Source organism: Acartia tonsa, chromosome 2 (genome assembly GCF_053477335.1).
Source record: "Acartia tonsa isolate MP-2025a chromosome 2, ASM5347733v1, whole genome shotgun sequence".
Classification (NCBI taxonomy): domain Eukaryota; kingdom Metazoa; phylum Arthropoda; class Copepoda; order Calanoida; family Acartiidae; genus Acartia; species Acartia tonsa.
In genome coordinates this window covers 28,601,304-28,626,549 of record NC_137261.1, presented here as the reverse complement: position 1 = coordinate 28,626,549, position 25,246 = coordinate 28,601,304, and the positions used below count along the sequence as shown (strand labels likewise).

Below are 25,246 nucleotides of genomic sequence, written 5' to 3'. Positions count from 1 at the left end.
TTGTACAGATATATTTCAATGCATATATATGTTCTAAACTTTCAACTTATTTTATCCTTTTTTCTCTCTCTTTATCCTTTTCTCTCTCTTTCTTATTCAAAATTTCTGTTTTTCATACAATTCAATAGTAATATGATACAGCTTTGCAACTGTTGGATATTATATTAAAAAATATGGCACATACAATGTTATTTTGCAGGAAGAGAAATCTATCCTTGGTATTTGTGGGGTGAAATCAAATTATAGAATTGACTGTGCACCTGATTTAGAAGATTACAATGTGACACCAGTAAGTTTTACAGTTAGGACAAGAAAATTAGGGAGGGAGGGAACATTGGGCTGTGTATTACATTATTCCCCAAAGTCTCATAATAACGTTTGGCTTATTCGTTGGCATAACAACCTTCGGGACTTTTATTGAATTTTGGTGGTTTGGATTTAGTTAAGTGTCCAAACGTTTCATCCATTAATTGAAATCTACCCAGCAAGATATTTCGCCATAGAGTCGCCTTCGAGCTCGTGCAATATATGAACCAATTCCTATGCTACCAAGAATCCCATTCGCCATGAATTAACACCTAATTTTTTGGCGATAAACGTTGGAAAATCGGCCTTTCAAGCAAAAGGTAGCATGCGAGCTCGCCATCGATAACGTAGCAGAGTATAAGGCGAATTATGGGGCACAATAGTAGCATAAATTAAAAGAGAGTGAGAGAGAGAGAATAAAAATAGAAGAAGTGAAAAAAGAGCTGAGAGGTAAGTGCAGTCAATATTCTCTAAAATGGCTATAACATTTGGAATGATAGTGCAGCTATTACCTTTTATGATACAAATAAGGATTTTAATTGCCAATTATCTAAAAGTTTATATCCTTGAGCTAATTTTTTTTTTTAATTTTATAACTCTGCCAACTCTAAATCTTCATGCGGTTTTTAATATCTTTGTTATGATTCAATCTACGCATATAACGATTGCTTTAATCGTTTTCCAGGTCCCATAACTGTGCTGCTAGACCTTTATTTTTTAAAAATCGGTTCAGAAATAAGGATTTTAGAAGCTATAATATTAGAATATTAGTTGTTTGATCCTTATCCTATTGGGGAGTCTGATGGAGGTCAGGAACAAAGCCTAAAACCAACCCTAAGACATTTATAAACCTTCCCTTAAAAGTGTAACCAAATTGGAACAGTATTAGCAAGCTGTTTTCGTTATCGGCCGGCCGGAAATCGGCCGATTAACATAATCGGCCCAAATTTTCTTCATGTTACGTTTAAAAATATCGTATTCGGCTATTCCTCAGCCGATTTAGTCGTCTAAGGTGGCAAAAAAATAGTCCTGGTCGTAATAATTCAAATCCGTTGACTAATCTAAAATCCGTCCACTGGTTGTCGCGTAACGATGTTTTTAAAGTTGTAGACATGATAATAATTGCATAAAATAGAAGTAAAATTTAAAAATACCGTAGCCGGTTATTCCTTGGCCGATTTAGTCGGCCAAGGTGGCAAAAAAATAGCCCTGGTCGTAATAAATTCAAATCCGTTGACCAATCTAAAATCCGTCCACTGGTTGTCGCGTAACGGTGATTTTAAAGTTGTAGACATGATAATAATTGCATAAAATAGAAGTAAAGTTTAAAAATACCGTAGCCGGTTATTCCTTGGCCAATTTAGTCGGCCAAGGTGGCAAAAAAATAGTCCTGGTCGTAATAAATTCAAATCCGTTGACTAATCTAAAATCCGTCCACTGGTTGTCGCGTAACGATGTTTTTAAAGTTGTAGACATGATAATAATTGCATAAAATAGAAGTAAAATTTAAAAATACCGTAGCCGGTTATTCCTTGGCCGATTTAGTCGGCCAAGGTGACAAAAAAATAGTCCTGGTCGTAATAAATTCAAATCCGTTGACCAATCTAAAATCCGTCCACTGGTTGTCACGTAACGATGATTTTAAAGTTGTTATAAATGCTGCGTATATTATAAATATAATAATGTCGTCTTCGAAATGAAAATTTTACTCTAAGAAAATTTTTGAACTACAAATGTGATTTAGATGGACCTTTTACCATAAAATTACTTTTTCATAAACTAATTATTATTTAACTACCTTTTTTAAAGTAGCTGCAACCATTTTCCACCCAAAAAAAATTATTGACTGTGTGGTATTCGGCAACCGTGAGCCATGCCTATGGCAACCCTGACCGGGGTTCGGGGAAGGGCCAAAGGCCCTCCCCCGAGTCCTGGGGAAGGGGTCTGCCGACCCCCTCCCTATGCCTAAAATTAATGATTGAATCTGACAGCCTTATTATGGTTAAGCTGTATTGTTAATTCCCCCCACCCTTCCCAGGGATGGGGGATCATTATTGCCCAAACTGACTATTGTATATGTATTATATTGCTTTGATTTATGATTATTTATTCCTATCTGTGTAGCTATTGTTTGTTGTATATAACTTTAGTAATCCTTAGACCTTCAATAAAGGAACAACTGAATAGATGCTGTTTATTATATAGTGATTGCTAGAGAAGCGTAGCTTCTCTATAGTATAGGTGTCCACGTCTGTTCACACTGCCGTAGTCATTTTGAACTCTGGTGTCTGCCATTCATCCTAGGGGGATACCACAACTTTTGGTGACAGCTGTGTGAGATTACGGCAAACCACAAGTGTAGAGCAGACGCGCAGCTGAGGCTAAGGTACTCCCAGCAGTGAAACTGGCAAAACTGACACAAGCAACCTGAATTACCCACCCTAGATAGCAAGGTCTAACTCTGCATCCGGCAGTTGTGGAAGCGAAACAGCGAAACTTGACGGAGAACCGCGAGAAGCGCCGACATCTAACGGAGAATTGAGCGCTCAAGGGCTGAAACAGGCCTGCGGACGGGCTGAAACAGGCCAACTAAGTGTAAACGGCTGAAAATAGGCCAACATTTACTGCAAGAGATAGCAGGATTCGAACCAGCGGCGCTGCAGGACGGGACATTCCCTGCCGCCACCAGCCGGATTCGGATACACGGCGCTGCAGGACGGGACATTCCCTGCCGCCGACAGACTGAAACAAGCCAAGGATTCGAACCAGCGGCGCCGCAGGACGGGACATTCCCTGCCGCCACCAGCCGGATTCGGATATACGGCGCTGCAGGACGGGACATTCCCTGCCGCCGACAGGCTGAAACACGCCAAATAGCTGCGAGCTGCGAGCCAACATACGAGTGTAGTGTACCAAGCAGAGGAAACTACGTCAACTCCAAGTATCCTGAGAGGCTACAGCGCAGCCACCCATCTAGAAAAGCAGATATTATATCACATTGTAGGGATTACCACCCTAGTGTGATGGCCGAACAATAGATTTATGAGCAAGGATTGGTAAACAATTTGTTGTGTATTGTGATAAAACTAAAAATAGAACAGGCTTGGTAAGCAAATCTGTTATGTATTGTGATAAGGCCAAAAATAGAATCTAGATGTAATATAACAATGCATTGATAAACAATCTAACCACCCAAGCCTCCAGCACAACAAATACACCCCTTATTCCAGAGGAAAGGGAGGGGCCCACCATCCATTGAAGAAAATACAATCAAGGTGACATAACAATAAGCCCAGGATTAAGGAGAAAGGGCACCATTACCTCACCACACAGTTACCTCAAACCCACAGCACTCCCCCCCCCTTCCCCACAGGGGGAACGGACGGTTTTACCCCGTCCCCTCACGCGCTTCCCCCCCTCCTACCCACACTTGACTAAGTCCGTCCACGGTGTGGAGATAGCGACCGGGAGAACAGAGCGCCATTTACTGGTCGCGCAGCAGAGTTCGGGACATATCACAAAATTCAACGGACAAAGCGGACCAATGAGAGAGCGAGTTGAGGGATAAGTGCGCGTTTTACCTGTGTGCGCGGATTTGACGGTGCGTAAGCGCGCTGCAAGGAAAGGATATTTCACGCACACACACACAGGAGCGGAGCTACTCCATAGCATCTAACAGAGATATTTTTAGAAAACAAGAATTACAAGCTTCTCCGTCCTATCTATAGTGTGATAAAGGAAAACCCAATCAGTTCCTGACAGCAGTTCAGACCCTCAACAGCTATCTACCCCTACCAGCCTACTCTACAAACTCAGAAAAAACTAGTGACAAGTACATCTAAGTTATACCTTTGTAGTTAAACTACCAACCTAGTGATAAACAGTGTTGGCTGCTAGGCTAGAAAGCCTCAAGTGTAAACCATTTATAATATTGACTTATAACTTTGTGTCCCGCCGCTGAACCGTTGACCCAATGGAGCAGCCGCAAGCGCCAGGAGGCGACCAAGCCCAAGGATGGCTCCAGGATGACCCCCAGCCGGCTCCAGCCGAGTACCGCAAGCTGATGCTGAGTAACCTGCCGGAGTATAGAGGACCGCCCAAGCAATCCTGGAGTTCCCACATCCGCAGACTCAAGATGTCATGGGCGGCTTACCGCCCCATGACACCCTCAACCGCCGCAACGCCCTTTTACTGTCACTGGTGGGGCAAGCGGCGGAGATGGCTTCTCATCTGTTTGGCGAGGCAGGCCAAGCCTTGACATACGAACAAGTCAAGGCCGAGTGTGAAATGTTATTTCGTCCAGCCTTTGAATCCCAGACTTTGAAGCAAGCCTTCAGGGATTACAGGCAACACTCGACAGAACCTATACAAGCATACATATCCACAAAGTGTGCCTTGTATAGGGAGGCCTACAGCCATGAGGACCTCGAGTTATTGATAGACGAATTAAATCGTGGCATTCGTAACGCTAATGTGAAACGTGAAATGATGAGTCATGAGATCGCCTCTGTACCTGAGTACACGAGGCGAGCCATGTTCACCGTCACAATGATTACCAAGCAGCTGAAGGAGGGTGTGTGCCTAGTGGACGCCACCGACGGGCTCACGGGATCAGCCAGCGTCCAGTTGCCCAACTACGACGAGTCGGAGCCAATGGAGATTGGCGCCTTGGCTCCGGGTCTCCACCAGATGGGGAAGGTCGCCCCAGATGACAAGACTTCAGGCCGCTGTTACCGCTGCCAAGGGAAAGGCCACCGAGCCTGAGACTGTCCGACGCCTATGGAAGTCAGCCTAGAGGAGAGACGCACCCAGCCACGCCGTGACCGTCCTGCCAAGTGCGAGCGTTGCCACTATGCTGGCCATACGGCGGCCGAGTGCAGAGCCGACTGGGACCAGGTAGCCGGCCGGAGGCGCACTGCAGACAAGGGCGCTCCCCCAGGAAAGCCCAGCAGAGTAGCCAACATGGAAGGGAGCGCGCCCCCAGCACCACCGCAGCAAGCAGCCGCCCCCAACGCAGCGGGCCGAGCCGACGGAATGCCGCAGTTTGGAACCGTCCCAGCTAGAATCAACGTACTGGGAGGCGCGGCTGAACCCAACCGGGTTGGCCTGGGCTTCAGCCTCAACCACCTGGGGCCGGAGTTTGTGCAGCCCAACAACATTGCCGAGCCAGAAGTTCTGAGGCCCCAGCCCTTCAGCCTAAACATGATGGGGCCTGCCCGACCGAGCCTACCCAGCAAGAGTGGAGGGGCGCTACCCAGCGTCACTGAGACGGTGTACGGGGAGGCCCTGGCGGCCGTTGAACGAGAGAGGCAGGAGGCGCTAGCCAGCGCATCAGAGTCGATGTATGGTGCGCCACCCGGCGCCGCCACCTGCGATGACTGGGGGGTGCTATCCAGCGCCCCCACCCTGGTGCCTGGGGCGACAACCGTCGCCGCCACCGAGATACCTGGATCCTGGAACGAGCCAGCAGTCCCAGAGGAAGGGGTGACACCCGTCACCCCCAGTCAGCCAGCGCCACCAGCCTGTAGGGAGAACCCAGCCATACACCATCCAGCGCCCCCTGCCAGCCGAGGGAACCCAGCTGCCCAGCACTTCCAGTCGAGCCAGGATAAGTTAAATTTGACAAATGTATTGTATCCAAATTATTGTAAACCCCCAACCTTGCCTGTGCCTCCTGCACCAGAGGCTGGGGAGATTGAAATTTGGGGATATAAGGACTTGCCTGTGCCACATGCACCTGAGTTCCTAGGGCAGGGGAGGGACGTGATTCAGGGCGAGCCTGTGCCACACGCACTTCAGCCCCATGCCACTGGGCATGCCATGGACAAGGGAAGGGACCCCTTGGGGCTAGGGGAGCCGACACCCAGGCAGGCGCCAGTCAGTCTGTCATTGGGGAGGGTATCGGGGTGCCCCGGACACACAAAGATAACGCTCAATGGAAATTTGTATCTAGCCAGGAGCAGCCCAGCCGTGTCCAGCCCCAAGAAGCAGCCGTGACCCGAGCCGAAGATCCCCAGCCGCGTGTGCGAGGTAGATGGCTGTCTGGTAGCTTCTCACACTGGTGGATGGTTCTGTGGGGACTACTGCTGGCAGCCGTGTGGCCTACAACTAGCTACGTCCTGGTAGGGTGGGACTGCGCCAACCCCACCCACGTCACAGCCTACAATAAGGAGAAGATGTGTAGCACGGAACCGCTACACCAGGAGGTGCCCCTGGGCCATGAGGTACATGTCCTGCAGCAAGTCAAGATTAGGGAAACAACAGGATACAGTTGTCAGCTCACCGTGTCCCAGTGGACATTTAGGTGTGGGGTATGGGGTCACCTCAAGGTGACCTCGGTCCCCACCCTCATGAGGCCAACCAAGATTGATCCAGAAACGTGCCAAGACCTGGCCAGGAACCGAGTCTACACGCTGCCAGGCAAGACCCAGCCACTGACGTTCCAGCTGAACCATCCCCTGTTCTTCACCCTCGACATGGTGGGCGCCTTGGTCAACAGCCCCGAGGGGGTGGGTTGTGAAGGGGAGGACGTCCACTTTGAGGGCCAGCTGTACCGCAATGAATTTGTGCTCCAGGAACGACGGCTGCTGGTCAAGGAAGAGACCTACGTAGTAGAGGATGGACGGGTGGAGTCCCAATCTGACCACCTGACCCTAGAATGTCCCCATTCTGAGCTGTCTTGCATCACTGGGGAAGCAACCTACGTGTGGGATCACCTGGGGAGAGATTGCCCCTTGAGGCTGATCCGCAGCCTCCAGCCTAGCCTAGTGATGGATGCGTTCCTGGTTGACCATCAAGCCCAGTTCTTCATCAACATGACCACCCCCACCTCAATAGTGAACTGCGACTTTGAGGCCCATGCCACCAACCACCCAGCATTGTTCGTGGCAGCTGACCCGGCCGGGGCCGCGCTGCCCAGAGTATCGGCCAGGGATGTGGATGTCCCCCTGCAGGCCCAGATACATGCAGGCTACATTGGATTTACCCTGGAGACACGCATGAAAAGCACAGCGGCAGAAGAAGTAGCAGCCAATTGCTGGAAGCTCCAGCAACTAGACCCGGCCCACCCGGTGCGTGTCCAGGGGAGCATGTTCTCTGTGCTGAGGGGAGATGTCCTGCTCCAGCTTACCTGCCAACGCAACAAATATGTTGTCCGTGAAAGCAATGAATATTGGGACAAAGTACCAGTGGAACCCACAGGATTTGTAGACGCCGTGACACGGGTGTATAGCGGCCACGCCACCAAGATTCCCTGCTCTTCCACCTACCCGCTGACTGTGCACGCGGAGGAAGGCTGGATAGAGCTAACCCCCGCACCTAAGAAGAGGCCACCCCCGCTGGATACGCCCAAGCAGCTGCTGACAGAACCCTTGGATGACTTTAGTTCGGGAGGCTTGTATTCGCAGGCTGAGCTGAACGACTGGCAGCAGCTGCTAGCGTTCCCAGCGTATAAAGCCGCCATGCTGACCGGCCTGTCCTATGGCTCATGCGTTCAGCAAGGTAGCTGTTCGGCCACCGGAGACCATGGGATCGTGTCCTACAATATCGACCGACTGGCGGAGGAAGGAGAGGCCGCCCTGGATGTCTGGGCTGGGTTCAGACAAGCTATTCACGAGTGGGGAGATGGCGCAGACATACTGTGTTTGCTGTTGTTGATCCTCAAACTGCTGGGGGATCTGACCATCATTTCCCTGGCAGCCGCACAAGGAGGTGTACGGGCCGCCATGAATGCGATGTCACAAGTGTTCCTGTACCATCCAACCTTGTACAGGAAGGCCTTGGCCAGAGCCCGGCTCACCCATGCCAAGTCCCGGGACTTTTCAGTAGACTGGGATGCCATTCCCATCGGCCGGGAAGCCGCCAAGGAAATGGTGTCCATGCAATCAGCCGATAGCGGGCATGACCGCCCAGGCAGGCCTGGACCGCCTTCTGGAAGGCCCCGCGGCCCCTCGGGAGGCCAGGCTGCCGCTCAGACGGTCAACTTGGCAGCCAGTGCCCCAGCCGCTGCCAACAACAACCAGAATGCCCCACTGCTGACCGGTCCCGCAGCAGCTGTGCCCCACGCCAACCTGACACCTGCTGGCGCCGAGCTACGTGTCCAACCAAAGCCAGCCTCTACCTTCTATCCCACGTTGGGAGCCCATCAGCCCTGAAAATCACCACTAGGATTCCATTGAATCATTATCATTTGTATATATCTTAGCCCTAAGGAGCGGGCCGAAGGCCTCAACCACTGTCGGAAGTCTGGCAGGGAGACCCCCTCCCAGCCTTCCGAGGGGAGAGTTGTGGTATTCGGCAACCGTGAGCCATGCCTATGGCAACCCTGACCGGGGTTCGGGGAAGGGCCATAGGCCCTCCCCCGAGTCCTGGGGAAGGGGTCTGCCGACCCCCTCCCTATGCCTAAAATTAATGATTGAATCTGACAGCCTTATTATGGTTAAGCTGTATTGTTAATTCCCCCCACCCTTCCCAGGGATGGGGGATCATTATTGCCCAAACTGACTATTGTATATGTATTATATTGCTTTGATTTATGATTATTTATTCCTATCTGTGTAGCTATTGTTTGTTGTATATAACTTTAGTAATCCTTAGACCTTCAATAAAGGAACAACTGAATAGATGCTGTTTATTATTTAGTGATTGCTAGAGAAGCGTAGCTTCTCTATAGTATAGGTGTCCACGTCTGTTCACACTGCCGTAGTCATTTTGAACTCTGGTGTCTGCCATTCATCCTAGGCGGATACCACAACTGCACTTACTGAGAGGGTTTTATGCTTTAGAAAGAACCGAATAGAGAGCAGTATTACTTTATGCTACTCTGCTACGATATCGATGGCGAACTCGCATGCTACCTTTTCTTGATTTTCCAACGTTTATCGCCAACGATATCGAACAACGTAGCATGCTACCATTTTTTAAAAAGTTTCGCTGGGTACAGAAGGGGTAATTTAAAGATGTATATCAATTTGTCGGCCATTGCCTTATCCCTGTAGATCCCTGTGAGGAAATAAAATTACTAAATGGGATCAAATCTAAAAAAAGTCCTGTAAATTTCCCTGAGCTAGATCTTTAAATCATTTTAGTGGTGAACCAGATCGGGGCGCGCCAAATTTCAGCCAATCACAGCACGGCATATTAATAATGCCGCGCTGTGATTGGCTGAAATTCGGCGCACCCCGATCTAAATCACCATTAAAATGATTTAAAGATCCAGCTCTGAATTAAATATCTGTTTAGATTCTTTTCTTATAAGTGTGGCACTTCAATTGGAGGGTTGATATATACTCTCACCAAATAGATAAAAACCCTGACACGACATAACAGAGGCCTTCTTGTTAATGAAGCCCCGCCTGAAGAATGACCGACAGACAAGCAGACCAAGTAAACAAATTACTTGATGCCTATTGGTAAATGGAATTTCCTACGTTATGGACGGACGGCCTGATAGAGAAATTGAATAACAGAGTAGCTTCGCTACTAATAAGCTCTGTTATATTCTTAGGATATTTTTTTAGGATATATGTGAAAATCGTGGATGTTGTTGGGATTCAGATACTCCAAATGCTACTTGCTATCATAGGTGAGTACTTCAATAATATACAAATTAAAAAAAAATGAGTTTGTAAAAACAAATAATTTTTTTCTTTTTTTTTCCATTCTTTTCTCATATCTTCCCTTTGGATTCTTCTGATTCTTCTTCTTATTTCTTTTTTACTTGACAAGGAGTTCCTCTGAATATTAGGCACGTAATCCTGCTCAGTGGCGTGCATAAGGTTTTGCAAAAGAGATACGCTTCGCGCACCCTTAAATTTTTACACCCCCCATTAATTCAAATGGAAGAGGGGTGTAATACAGACAACAAGAAAAGTGTTACAGGGGTGGAACCTCCATACATTTATAATCGACATACTAAAAAGTTAAAAGAATGTAATTTGAATGGTGAATTAACGAACGTTTTTTTAACCTTTCCAAAAATTTAAGATTGTAAGACTTATTTACCTTTTCCCCCTTCAGAGGTGCGTGTAGACACTTAACAAGGGGGGTGTGGGGTGCTCCTACCCCTAATAAGAATGTGAAAAATATGACATTTTTAATACATTCTTACATATTCTTTAAATATTTCTTTTTTACAAAAAGGATGCCCTCCCCCCGAAGTGCCAGATTTAAAGGTTGGAATGCAGCTGATCCTTTCAGTGGCTCTGTTAAAACTTTCAATCTAGATGGTGAAGAAAGTTCAGCTCAATATCAGGTATATTTTACAATTCATATATATATATTAGAGTGCTTTATTTTATATGAATAACTAAGCTATTATCAATGAGGGTTCTTTTTTTCTGCTTATTTTTCCACAACAGTATGTGTTCTAAGACTTTAAAACAGGAGTAGAACACTAAAATTTGGCATATTAGTTGCTTTAATGGGTTACAACGTGAATTTGTGTTTTTTGTTTTTGTTTTTTTCTCGCTAAATTAGACAATTTCGATTCATTTGAGACAAACTTTCCTTTTTTTGTTGTTGTAGATTTAGATCATGTTTTATATATTAAAATCCAAAAATTAAAAAAAGTGTCAAGAGCAAATAATAAATTTGTCTTATTCTCAATTTTAGGTAACTGCTACTGGTGACGGTCACTTGCTCTTCCAGCTTGGAACAAATATTGGGCCAGGACTGGGATCAAAACCAGGAATAATTCAAATGATAATAAAAAAAAAATAATTTTATTGCCATAAAAACAAAAAGATTTTAAAAATCTATTTTTATAACATTTCAACCTTTCAGTTTCAAAATTGTTAATATTTTTGTTATGCTAACCAGACTTGGAGCCAAACCTGGTGACTAAAGTCACCTGTCCAGATGAGGTAGATTGTAATGATGATGTTCTAACTTTTGATGTCAGGTAAACAATTACAATTGGTATACGTTTAAATTAGCGACTACGCCTCTAGAGGCCTTCAGGAGCTTTTGAAGGAAAAGGAGAAGAAAAATATAAAACAATGGGGAGGTGTTCTTTTCTAACTATGTTTGCTTTTTAGGGGGTGGATGCAACCATCCCAAATAAAAAATTCTGGGACCTTTTGGAAGCATCATTATAAAGGAGAACAATATATTTTCCTTGGCAATCTTGTAATTTATGAATATCATGCATAATCCATGTTATTTTTTTATTTTGTAATTAGAACCTTATCGTGAAAGGTTTAAAACTAAAAAAATAATTGAGTAAAAAAAAATATTACTATTATAATAGTTATTTATCGTAACGTATTACGTTTCCGTGAATATTCAAATGAAAAATAAAAAGATTAAAACCTTCGGCTCTAGGGGATAACAAAACTGGTATTAAAAGTATAATTTTTTTAATTTTCGTGACATATTGCTTGTAATACGATGCTCTCCATGGATGAGAACCAGTAGATATCAATCGGTTTCAAAGCGATACTGGAAATGTTATTTTTGCATTTGACCTTGTGTATAATTTGTTCTTTTTAGTTACAAAACTTCCACAAGTGGGCGGAGCTTGATAAGATCACACTTTGGACCCATGATCCATAACAGTGGCATGAGTGAAATATCTCTTTACCTGCCAAATAATATTATTTACGCTATGGGTCTAGAGAATCTTACAATGGGTACTGTGCAGGTATTAGCAAAGAATTTATATAATTTGGGGTCATTTGACTTTACAATAACATTTGATTGTTTTGTATTAACTTTTACATTTCGTTTTAGTTAAAATAAAGCTTCTTCCCATTTAGGACACTGATATTAGAATTAGGTTAATTATGAAACTTTATGATTTGTTATTAGGAGGCAGCATATTTTAATTTGGACGGACAAAGCCAAGTACATTTGCCAGTTGTGGTTGGCATGTATGACATTCAAGTAAGTCAAATTTTAAAACTATAATTGAAAAAGGATGATTACTTCCAATATTACAGAAACAAGTCTAATATGCGAAAAGATATGAAAAAGTATGTAAAAAAGTGCATGATTCCAAGTCCAAAATTTGTTGAAATATGTGTTACTAGTGGCTACGCCCCTAGAGGTCTCTAGTGGGTGATTTCTCTTTAGGGGTAGGAGAAACTCTTACCCAAAATAGTCACAATCCTTGCCAGGGCCTATGATAAGCTACTCTGTAGAGGAGAACCATTTTGGTTCAGCGGTTGGCGAGATCCTTCGGTAGAGACAGACACAGAGAGATCCTATTACTTTACTATAAGGATATGGTTAGGATAGATGTGGTTTATCGTGTGTATATTGGCGAAAGTTAAAGGTATAGTAATGGGAAAAAAATATATCTGAATGAATTTACTATTTACAATGTTAATTTGACAATAAAAATCATATTCATTTTCTGACTAGGTAAACTGTTATGCAATATAACAAACGTAGCTGTAACAAATAGATAAATAAAATTTTGTTTGTATAGAGATGGTATTTAGTGTACCTGGCCACTTCTCAGCCTGTTGTTCAGACACTGCGTCCAGGTTCTGGAAATCAACCAGTGCTTACCTGGACTTTTGAGGGAGATGATATCAAGGTGAAATTTTTTATTTATTTTTTGTTGAAAGTTCATTATAACCATTGAATTGTATATACATTACCCTGTCCCGTTTTAGAAAAATTTTGTTAAAATTTTTGCCCCCAGCCATAATATGGTTGATTTATGCAAAATAATTACCCATGCAAAATAGTTTTTCTGTAATGCAAAAATTGCGATGGTACAAGCACTGCAAAGTTTTTAAAATTTGCAAAAAGACCTGTTTTTAAAGCTCTTGTACCATCTCAATTTTAAATATTATTACAAAATTTCAATTCTAGTGTGTCGATATAAACCTGAAATTTACCAAAAAAAATGGGGGCAGTCTTAATTATAACATATGAAGTACAAAGGTGCAGCAAGTAATTTTCCAAAGTAAAAATTGCCAAATTTCATACATTAATAATAGGGTTGGGCCGGATTGGACGGATACAGATATCCGGCTGATTTATAAATTTAATGCATTGGCTTATAAATTTTTTTTTAATCATAATATGATGCATAAACATTTTGTTTAAGAAGTTTAAATGAAAATATATCAGGGTTCGGAAGCCGCAGCCGCAGCCTCAGCCTCAGCCACCATCAGCCGCGCGGCTTACGAGAAGCCTCAAAATCAGCCGCGCGGCTTCCTCAGCCACCCAATAAGCCTCAGCCTTAGTCGCAGCCGCGCGGCTTAAAGAAAACATAAGCCACTGTAAGCCTCAGCCGCATTCAGCCACTGTAAGCCTCAGCCACTGTAAGCCTCAGCCACAAAACTCCAATTCAGCCACATTAAGCCTCAGCCGCACTAAGCCTCATTCAGCCAACGCCCCTCTAAGCCTCAGCCGCAATCAGCCGCGCGGCTTATAGTTGGGGAAGCCTCAGCCACACTCAGCCGCGCGGCTGTTAATAATTTGAAGCCGCAGCCGCACTCAGCCGCGCGGCTTCAAGAAAGCCTCAGCCGCAGCTGCAAAGTTATGATTATGCCGCAGCCGCAGCCGCGCGGCTTGATATTTGTAAGCCGCAGCCTCAGCCGCAGCTTAATTTTTTAAATTCAGCCGCAGCTTTGACACAGCCGCGCGGCTGAGATATTGTAAGCCCCAGCCGCAGCCGCAGGTGCTAAATTAGTACAAGCCTCAGCCGTCAATTCAGCCGCGGGGCTTAATTTTCATTTAATTTTGTCTGTCTGAAGCTTAAGATCTCAGCAACCACTGAACTGACAATGTTGTCCTTCTCAGGAATCCTTTTACTAAAGTAACAGGATGTCTGTGTGTCTGTGTATCTGTGTGTCTGTACCGAAGGATCTCTCTAACCGCTGAACCGATCGGGTTCTCCTTAACAGGGTAGCTTCTCATAGGTCCTGGGAAGGTTTATAACTATTTTTTTGGGGGTGGGACACCCCCAACCCCCCAAAAAAATTAAAATCCCCCCCCCTCAAAAAAAGAAATTTTTTTTTAAATTTTTAAAACTAAAATTAAAAATGAGGGGGGAGGCCCCCCCCCCCTAAAAAAAAAAATTCCCCCCTCCCAAAAAAATTTTTTTTACTTTTCTTTAAAAATTTAAAATAAGAAATTGGGTTATTAAATTTGACTCTCTCTCTTCCTCAAGTGCCCCCTAGAGGCCTCTAGGGGCGTAGCCGCTAGTTATATATATATTGACATTGGATGGTTTTGAGCTAATTTTGGGGTGGGGGTCAGACATTTCCATCGCCAAAAAATAATTTTTTTAAATGTTATACTTTTAAATTTTTTTATATTCTTTTATAAAAATTTTATCTTAAGTTTTTTTTAAAATTACAACATAGAAACTACCATCTCGAACAACTACAAAAAGTTTGAACCTGTAATGTCTTCTACACTGTTATGCCGGGGTTATAAGTTCGAATTTCACCAGGAGCAATACGTTTTTGAACGTTGATACTTATGAATATTATTGAATACTATTTATAGGGTAACTGCCCTACTGACGTACGTTTGCCTAATTTTATTGTTTTTAAAAGATACAAATTTTTCAGAATTTACTTAATATTCACTATGAATTTGTATTATCTTAAATTTTTTTTCTTGTACAAGTGGCCTATTTAGCTCAATGGTAGAGCACTCGTCTTGTAAACTAGGGACCGTGAGTTCAAACCTCACAGGGGGCAATCAATTTTTGTGATACTCAAGTTATATAGTAGCTTCTCTATTATTTTTCCGTTTAGGTACGCAATACTTGTTCTATATAATTAAGCTTCTCCTACTTAGATATTTCTTCAATTTTAAATGTATTTAATACTTTGTGGTTGATGAGAGACACTGAAAAAGTTATGCAAAAAAAAGATTTATACATATTTAATTTTTTATAGTATTTTTAAATTAATGAAAATAATTAAATTAAGATTTGGGGAGGGGGGAGGGTGTGTGTGTGTGTTTATTTTGAACACAAATTATCCTAATATGTTTTCTAACAAAAAAAATTTAAACAGCGATGTATTTTACTTTTTAGAGTTGGTTAAAAAAAGGTCTGTAAAATGCAATAAATTGTCCTGTATAATATGCAAAAAAATCTACATAAGAGAGAGAGAGAGAGAGAGAGAGAGAGAGAGACTGAAAAATCTTAAACTCATCTATCATCACCAGGATTTGAACGCATGATTATCATAACTGGAAGCCAGCACTTTGACCGCCATACCACAGGAGATAATAGATTTCCTTCAAATTAATAAGATACATAGAGAGAGATAAATAAATAATAAACTGAAAAAAATTATTTACATCTATTATCACTGACATACGATAATAAACTGAAATTTTTTTTAAATTTCTAATGTCACCAGGAATTGAACACATGATCTTTATATCTAATAGCCAGTGCTTTGACCAGCGTACCGCAATAGACAACACATGGCATTTAAAAATTTTAAGATGTACTCAAAGAGAGAGAGGAAAAATTGAAGGCAACCAAATATGTTAATTGAAAGAGGCAATATAGACAATATTTAGATTTTTTTTATAATTGTTTAAATTGACCATCTCTGTAGCTTAGTGGTTGAGAGCATCAAATAATTTTAATCCCAGAAGTCCGAAGCACATCAGATCAAAACCACTTCAGTGATCAAAAGAAAAAAAATATTTTTCTAACATTGCATTGTAAACAATACTGATAAAGAATAAAGAAAATCTAAAAAAGCAATTAAAAAAAAATTATTTTCAACAAGATTCGAACCAGCTACTGTTGCCCTACATCATTTTGATCATTTAATCCTCGAAATCTAGACAACGGGAGAGAGAGAGAGAGAGAGAGAGAGAGAGATAGATAGATAGAGAGATAGAGAGATAGAGATAGAGAGAGAGAGAGAGAGAGAGAAAGAGGGAGAGGTTTTGAAGGTGTGAATTATTATTATTTTTTTTTGGGGGGGGGGGGAGTCGACCATCTGCTATTTTTAATTTTAGTTTTTCAAAAATTATATCTTTTTTGTGGGAAAAAATAGTTAGAAACCTTCCCAGGACCTATGATAAGCTACCCTGTAAAAGAGAACCATATCGGTTCAGTGGTTAGCGTTTCCTTTGGTACAAACAAACAGACAGACAAACAAACATCCTGTTACTTTATTATATGGATGATATATAAAAATGTTTAGTTTACTTGCAGGGAATTAAACTAGAATTTTTAAATAAGTCATGTCGTAGGTTTGAACCGGCGACGTTCGCGCTACGTAAACATCATTTTAAAATTTAACTTTTGGGGATACTTCTTATAAGAGGATAAAAAACAATAAAAATTTATAAACCTTCCCTGGACCTATTGGATGCTTCACTGTAAAGAAAATATTTTGGTTTAGCAGTTAGAAGATCCTTTCCTGCAGATAAAAAAAGCTTACTACTTTATATAATGGGATATAGTTAATAGATTTAAGTTTTTTTTCGCGGGGATTAGAACCGGAACTCTATATGAAGTTGTTAAAAATAAAAAATAAATAACGTCAAACTTTACCCACTAAACCACCCAGTACTGTTTTATATCTGCAATTTTAAACAATGCGATGTAAGTATCGTATATGGGCTATATTTTGAAATGGCCGAATCTTTTGTTCCAAGGTATGGTTTATACTTTATTATGCACTTTTATTCAGGGTTGCCATTTTAGAGTAAAATTTATTCTTATTACTAATAGTATATAACCACCCTGAGAAATTTTAAAGATTAGTTAGATATGACTTCATGAATATTTCAAATTAAAAAAATTATACAAAAACTATTTGACAACCATTACGGTTTCGAGGTTTGTTGATTCTCTTCTATTTAGTTCAACTCATTAAGATCAAGGTAGTGTCCACACAACATATAATCAAGTTAGTGTCCACATAATTTTTGAGAAAATTTTTCATGGAAAATGGGAAACTAGAGTGTAAAACACTAAGGCATGCAGGATACATATTTCAGTGCAATTTTTTTTTTAATAATACATAATAAAATTTGTATTTGATATTCCCTGACCCTAAATACATTCTCACTTAATATTCCAGTATCGCTTCGAATCCGAATTAGAACCGGTTCTTAGCCATACTGAAAAATATATATATGCATCCTATCATATCCAGTTTTCTATGAATATAAAAATGTACAATCATTTGAGATTAAAGCCAGTGTTATATAATAATAGTTAATGATACGATGCTAAATAAATATTATATTACTCCCCCCTCTCCACCCCCCTTAAAATATTTTTGATTCATAAATGAATTAATCGATTCGTGAAATTGTTATGTAATAAGGAAAGATTACTTTGTTGTCAACGGAATTTTGGATAAAAAATGTGTAACTTAGCAAGACTAGAACCTGGATTTTAAGGATGACAAACCAGCGTGTTAACCCATGCGCTATTTAGGAAAGGAATTTTCACCCAAATTTTAAGCTGATAATTAAAAATTCTAATATAGAAGCTTGGAAGCAAAATGCTTTTTAATGCATATATAGAAAATATGTTTTTCTATGAATATGTTAATATTTATATTTTTGATGGATTTTATAGATGTAGTTCTCTAAGTCATACGCAGTCATATTCAATGTTGAAGGGTGACGCAAATTCAGATTTCAGTTTTCATGATTTGAGAAAAATTCACCATTAATTGAAAAGTTGATATTATAAATTGAATTATAACAGATTAAATTTTGCATGTTGCATTTTCTTGGCTGCTGGGTTTCCTAGGATATTGGCATTTTAATGGAAAAGAATATATATATTTTTAAAAATATCTGAAAAACCTGATTTGAATCACATTTTTTCTTAAGCTGAGTCGATCCTGAGTTTTAAGATATGAATTAGATATGAAGAGAAAAAATTAAAATAACGCCTTAGCCCACTCAGCCATAACAGAATTTACGTTTGTAAAGGAAATTTAAACATATTTTAAATTGCAACAAGATTTGTTTGTAGACAAATTTTCCTTTTGTTAAGCTGAGAAGCAATAAAGATAATTCCTAGAATAATATAATATTTAAACTTTTTTTTATAGTATAAAGAATAAAATTACTTTTAGTATACATCTTTGTAAATAAATAAAGATTGATTTTGACTCCATAATAAGATTCATTTAAGTCAATATATCAAATACTTAAACATTCTGAAGATATTAATACATTACTGGGCAAGTTATGGAGTTTAGTTTTGTAGATTTAACAATCACTTTTTTTTGTAAATAAAAGACAATTCATTGTGTTATGCGGACTTCCTATATTTAGACAAAAGTTTATTTTTTGTTTGAAACAATAATAGGAGAATGTATAATGTATATCTATAAAGGTATTTATTATTGTATATTCAAAACCCACCCAACCCCCCTTAAAATCCTTTAAAATGATGGACAGTTATAAAATGCCATTTCCCGAAGTTGCACGCGGTCATACACAATGTTGGAAGGTTAGCTAAAATTTCAGATATTTTTTTTTGCAATTTGATTTACTTATTTTCTCCATAAAATCTAAGGGATGCTTTCAGGATTATCTAATTTGTGCTATGATATAAAGATGAATTTTTCTCAAATCATGAATACTAAGATCTGAAATTTGTGTCACCCTTCTTTTTTTAAAATGGAATCTTTACAGATTTTTTTATTTGATGGTAAAATAAAATCAACCACAGAAGAAATTAAACAAAAAAGCTAAAGCCCCTTTTTTTGTTGAAAATAATGTTTCAGGATGATGATTTTTATAAGAATCAATATCAATAATGTATCATAACAGAAGGAAACAATTATTTTCACCAATTTATCTAAACCTGGATGGTACATCCAGGCATTTCTAGTTTGTAATATTATTAACTAAATTTTAATATAAAATTGCTTTACACCTATGTTCTAAGGGTTAGTGCACCATAATGTGTAAGAAAGGTTTTCTGTTCAATTCCACCAAGAATTACATATGATTATTTCTAAAACCTTGTATAAAGTATGGAGAGTTATTTTGTCTGTAGATTAAGAATTCGATAACTACTGAACTAATAAAACCTTTTTAAATTGCCTTTTCCAAGTTTTTGAATTTTTTAAAAAACTAAAATTAAAACTAAAATTTTTTTTTTCTTCTGGGATTCGAACCCGGATGATAGATGGTTCAAAGCTGTTACCGTACCAAAAAGCTATCAGAGCTCCAATATTTCAAAATGAAAATTTGTCTTATTTTTAGATCATTAAGTATTATGATGTCTGTTTGTTTGTCTCTCTATATGTTTGTACTACAGGATCTCGCTAACTACTAAACCGATATGGTGCTCCTATTCAGGGTAGTTTCTTATAGGTACTGGGAAGGTTTACAACTATTTTGGGGGAGGGTACCATCACACTACCAGAAAAAAATTGCCTTAGAAAAAAAATTAAACATCACCCCAAAATTAAAAATGGGATTTACTCGCCCCGGCCCTCCCCACCCAATAAAAATCACCCTACCCCCCAAAAAATTATTTTAATTCAGTTCTTCTTTTTCCAGTACCTATTGTTTAGTATTTTTTGTAATAACTTCATAATTACATTGTCATTAAGATTATGTGACATAAAAAGTTAGTCATAAAAATTATACCCATGAATAATTGTAATGAAAAGCACTTTTGTAAAAAAAACATTTTTCATAAGAGGTAAGTTTTTATGACAAATACATTTATTGCAAGTGTACATATGATAAGCATTTTAAAGACGATTATTTTTAAGACAAATTTAACCTGCGTACCATGGCTCAACATGTAGCGCATCTGCTTGTCATCATGGAGGTAATAGGTTCGAATCTTGGTGTGAAAACTGAAGACGTTAAATGGTTCCTACTGCAGCTATGCCAGGTATACAACATGTAAAGTTAGAGTATGAGAATTTCCTTGGCTCGTAAACAGGCGTAACTCATTACCATAGGACTTTCTGGCAGGTAGTTGGTTGCTGGATAAATATCACTAAAATTGGAAAGAATTGGTTCCCCTTAATTATCCAAGGTTCAACAAGAAGCGCATCTGCTTGTCATCAGGGAGGTAATAGGTTCGAATCTCGGCCAGACACTGCGTTATAACTGAAGACATAAAATGGTTCCTACTGCTGCTATGGCAGGTGTGCAACATGTAAAGTTGGAGTAGGAGGATTTCCTTGGCTCATAAACAGGCGTAACTCATTACCATAAAACTTTCAGGCAGGTAGTTCCATAAAAAAAAGTTGGTTGCTGGATAGATGTCACTTAAACTATACAGAAAAGGAAAGAATTGGTTCCCCAAGGTTCAACAAGTAGCGCATCTGCTTGTCATCAAGGATGTAATAGGTTCGAATCTCGCGCAGACACTGCGTTATAACTGAAGACATTAAATGGTTCCTAGATGCTAGGTGTGCAACATGTACAGTAGCAAAGGAAAGATATAATTCCCCTTAGTTATCCAGGGTTGTTGGACCTTGAGTTAATGTCATAGAAACCCTCGACCGTGGCTCAACATGTAGCGCATCGGCTCGTCGTCTGGGAGTTGATAGGCTTTGTACTGCATCATAACTAAAGATGTTGAAATAAATTCCTACTGCTAAAAAACTTGTATAAAACTTTGGGTACCAGTATAAAACTTTGGGTATCAGAATAAATTTTTGTCTATTAGTATAAAACTTTGGGTACCAGTATAAAACTTTGGGTACCAGAATAAATTTTTGGCTATTAGTATAAAATTTTGGGTACCAGTATAAAACTTTGGGTACCAGTATAAAACTTTGGGTACCAATATAAAATTTGGGTACCAGTATAAAACTTTGGGTACTCGTATAAAACTTAAGGTACCAGTATAAAACTTTGGGTACCAATATTAAAACAAAATTTTAGGTATTAGTATAAAATTTTGGGTACCAGTATAAAACTTTGGGTACCAGTATAAAACTTTGGGTACCAGTATAAAACTTTGGGTACCAGTATAAAATTTGGGTACCAGTATAAAATTTGGGTAACTGTATAAAACTTTGGGTACCAGTATAAAACTTTGGGTACCAGTATAAAATTAGGGTACCTGTATAAAACTTTGGGTACCAGTAAAAAACTTTGGGTACCATTATAAATTTTTAGTACCAGTATAAAACTTTTGGTACCAGTTTAAAACTTTGGGTACCAGTATAAAACTTTGGGTACCAGTATAAAACTTTGGGTTCTAGTATAAAACTTTGGGTATCAGTAAAAAACTTTGGGTACCAGTATAAAACTTTGGGTACCAGTATAAAACTTTGGGTACCAGTATAAAACTTTGGGTACCAGAATAAAACTTTGGGTACCAGTATAAAATTTTGGGTACCAGTATAAAACTTTGGGTACCAGTATAAAACTTTGTGTACCAGTATAAAACTTTGGTTACCAGTAAAATTTGGGTACCAGTATAAAACTTTGGGTTCTAGTCTAAAACTTTGGGTACCATTATAAAACTTTGGGTACTAGAATAAAACTTTGGGTACCAGAATAAAATTTGAGTACTAGTATATAATTTTGGGTACCAGTATAAAACTTTGGGTACTAGAATAAAACTTTGGGTACCAGAATAAACTTTGGGTATCAGTATAAAACTTTGGGTACCAGTATAAAATTTGGGTACTAATTCTGAATCAAACATTTGAAAAAATCCTGCTGTCCTCCCCCCTCTTCCCTCCACTCTTATTCTCACAACCCCTAACCACCCTCAACTCTCCAAAAAATGTCCTAGAATGCATTTAAAAAATCCAATTTAGCCGAAGCCTCAGCTGCAAAGCTTATTTTATAATCAGCCATAAGATCAGCCGCAAGGCTTAATATTGTATTCAGCCGCAGCCGCATTCAGCTGCGCGGCTGAATTTAATTCAGCCACAGCCTCAGCCGCACGGCTTTCAGTAAGCCGCAGCCTCAGAATCAGCCGCGAGGCTTAATTATGTTATCAGCCACTCTCAGCCTCAGCCTCACTCAGCCGCGCGGCTTAATTTTCCAATCAGCCACTGTAAGCCGCAGCCGCTATGAGCCGCGCGGCTTTCAGTAAGCCGCAGCCTCAGCCACAAATCCTTCAGCCACTGTAAGCCTCAGCCACCCTCAGCCACTGTAAGCCTCAGCCGCTCGAAGCCTCAGCCACAAAATTCCAATTCAGCCACTGTAAGCCTCAGCCACCCCAATTCTTATTAAGCCTCAGCCGCATTCAGCCGCAGCCACTCTCAGCCGCACTAAGCCTCAGCCACTCTCAGCCTCAGCCACTTCCATAACTTTAAGCAGCCGCAGCCGCAGCCGCAGCCGCAAATTAGGATTCAGCCGCAGCCGCAGCCGCGCGGCTGATAGCGCGGCTTCCGAACCCTGAAATATATTCCTATTTTGCAGGTTCATTTATTTGAGAGTACTAGTCCTTTGGAGTTGCAACTCAAACTAAGAAAATATATTTCAGTTTCAACATCATTTGTTCCAGCTCCACAAACTTCAAAACTAAAGGTCTATATTTGTTCATCTCAGAAAAAAATACGAAACCTATACGTGTTTTTTAGCTGTCATAGGGGGCAACACATAGTAGAATGGACGACCTCTCCATTTGCTCCCCAAATGTTTTTTATTGGTTATACCTTATTCCTGGTTGAAAATGCAACTTTTCTACTTACATATTACAAATAGATTATAGCTATAAATCTAAAAATAAATTTAAAACAATTGTTTTCTATCCTTTAGTATGGCTACCATCTTTGTAGAAGAACATCAAACCTAGAAAATTTCTATCAAGACCAGCTGGGCATGAATGCTTCTGACATACCATATGACTATGATTGTATTGATGAAAATCTGATGAAAACAGCCTTTACTATTGACCCTGCCTATCTACCTAAAACAATACTGGAGGACTCAATACTTCCACTTGCCATACAAATGTTGACTACTGATGCTAAGATACCTTGTGTAACTAAATCTAAAGATGAAAATGTTTGTGTTGAAGGAAAATTTCGCAATAAGGATGTTTTCTTTCCTAATGTTTTTGATGAAGGTTACACAACATTTGTAGCAAATGGTTTGACTGGATTAGAAACAGGATTAGTGGGTAAATCAGCTGTTTATCTTCATGATTTTGCCCCAACGGATCAAAATGAAAATCAATGGGATTGTGATCCTTTAGAGTTTACACCCAAAGGTACAAAATTTAATGTAATTTGTATAAATAAGTATCTTACTATAATCTAATTCATAATTTGGGTGAATTTCTTAGATAAAAGCAGTAAAATATCATAAAGCCTTCTTTATGAATCACTAATACTTTAGGCGCTTTTAAATAGATCTTTGCTTATAATTTTTATTATATAAAATCAAACCTATTTTCATAGTTAAATGAAACTGTGAATAAGGAAATAATAATTTATATGAGTGCTCTGATAACCAATTCCTTAAATTGACTCTGCAAATTTTGAGCAAGAATGTTATCAAATGCTTTTGGGATATCTAAAGATACATATCACAGGGCTGGAACAAAAGAATCAACTGTGTCTGACCAGAAATATTCGGACTAAAGAAGGAGATAAGAAATTCTTGAATGTTGTGACTGATTATCCAACAGAAGCTTTGACTGTTCTTAGCAATATTGGTCTTCAAGAAATAAGGTTAGATATTTTTTTATACTCTTCATTTTCTAAAGATTTCATTGATTTTTGAGTTTTTTTTCTTCTAATACTTTAACTATTTATGTCGAGCATCTGACATAGCAGTAGCAGGAGCCATTTGTAACGTCTTTGGTTATGATGCGATGTTGGGCTGAGATTCGAACCTATCACCTTATACATGTTACACTACAGTCGTGGGCTAAGATTTCTCCTAAAGCAACCTATAAATATTGTTTTTAGATCTGATATTGCAATGTTGGAAATGCCCTCACATATTACCTTTACTGGATCTAAATTTTCATCTACATGGCAAGATATCAAGAGGTACGAACACAGTAAAAGTGTCGGACTAATTATGATGTAAAAAAAAATTAGCCAATGAGAGGCCATTATTGACCAATGGTAAAATTTATAGTGGCCTCTCATTGGCTAATTTTTTTACATCATAATCAGTCCGACACTTTTACTGTGATCAGAGGTACTAAGTTTAATTATTTTTTCCTTATATAAATCATTTCAATATAAACTGTTTTTTTACTGTGTTTGATATTACATTTAACAAACATTAATTCGCTTACTGGTAAATTGGATTCTTAATTCACTGGTTCTAATGGTTTTAAGATTAAGAAAAGCTTTCCTTTATGTTTAGATCTTTAATTACTTACATTTTGCATCGTTAATTTGATAATCCTAAATTTTTTTTATTATTTACAGTTCTCCATTACAGTGTGACTATAAATTTATATACAATTTTATTTTTAAATTTTCTTTTAAGACTAAAATAAAAATGGGGTGTCAAATTTAGCCTCCTTCCCCCTCCAAGTTCCCAACCTGCCTCTAGGGGCGCAGCAGCTAGTAAGTGATAGACCAGGCTCTATTTATAAAAATTTATTTTTAGATCTTTACTAGAAGCCTTGATGCTAGGTACTGTTGGTCTGCCCTATTATTCAATGCCAGCTTGTGGGGTCACCACAAATAATTCTACTGATACTGGGTAAGTACTGTTGGTCTGCCCTATTAATCAATGCCAGCTTGTGGGGTCAACACAAATAATTCTACTGATACTGGGTAAGTACTGTTGGTCTGCCCTATTAATCAATGCCAGCTTGTGGGGTCAACACAAATAATTCTACTGATACTGGGTAAGTACTATTGCTCTGCCTTATTAATCAAGGCCAGCTTGTGGGGTCACCACAAATAATTCTACTGATACTGGGTAAGTACTGTTGGTCTGCCCTATTATTCAATGCCAGCTTGTGGGGTCAACACAAATAATTCTACTGATACTGGGTAAGTACTGTTGGTCTGCCCTATTATTCAATGCCAGCTTGTGGGGTCACCACAAATAATTCTTCTGA

General features: G+C 39.7%; 1 protein-coding gene and 1 non-coding gene across 2 annotated transcripts in view; both read left to right on the top strand.

Moving 5' to 3' along the window:
- Positions 1-25,246, top strand: part of LOC145308899 (lysosomal alpha-glucosidase-like) — a 36,881-nt gene that overhangs the window by 4,198 nt on the left and 7,437 nt on the right. Inside the window, exons 5-17 of the mRNA XM_080150301.1 lie at positions 200-289; positions 9,825-9,889; positions 10,447-10,558; positions 10,918-10,993; positions 11,125-11,206; positions 11,797-11,947; positions 12,115-12,189; positions 12,737-12,847; positions 22,633-22,740; positions 22,972-23,425; positions 23,750-23,888; positions 24,129-24,212; positions 24,787-24,882. Coding sequence (XP_080006427.1) covers positions 200-289; positions 9,825-9,889; positions 10,447-10,558; positions 10,918-10,993; positions 11,125-11,206; positions 11,797-11,947; positions 12,115-12,189; positions 12,737-12,847; positions 22,633-22,740; positions 22,972-23,425; positions 23,750-23,888; positions 24,129-24,212; positions 24,787-24,882 — 1,643 coding nt within the window. The remainder of the gene's footprint in view (positions 1-199; positions 290-9,824; positions 9,890-10,446; positions 10,559-10,917; positions 10,994-11,124; positions 11,207-11,796; positions 11,948-12,114; positions 12,190-12,736; positions 12,848-22,632; positions 22,741-22,971; positions 23,426-23,749; positions 23,889-24,128; positions 24,213-24,786; positions 24,883-25,246) is intronic.
- Positions 14,901-14,972, top strand: TRNAT-UGU (transfer RNA threonine (anticodon UGU)). Its single transcript has one exon. It is a non-coding gene; the product is annotated as a tRNA-Thr (tRNA).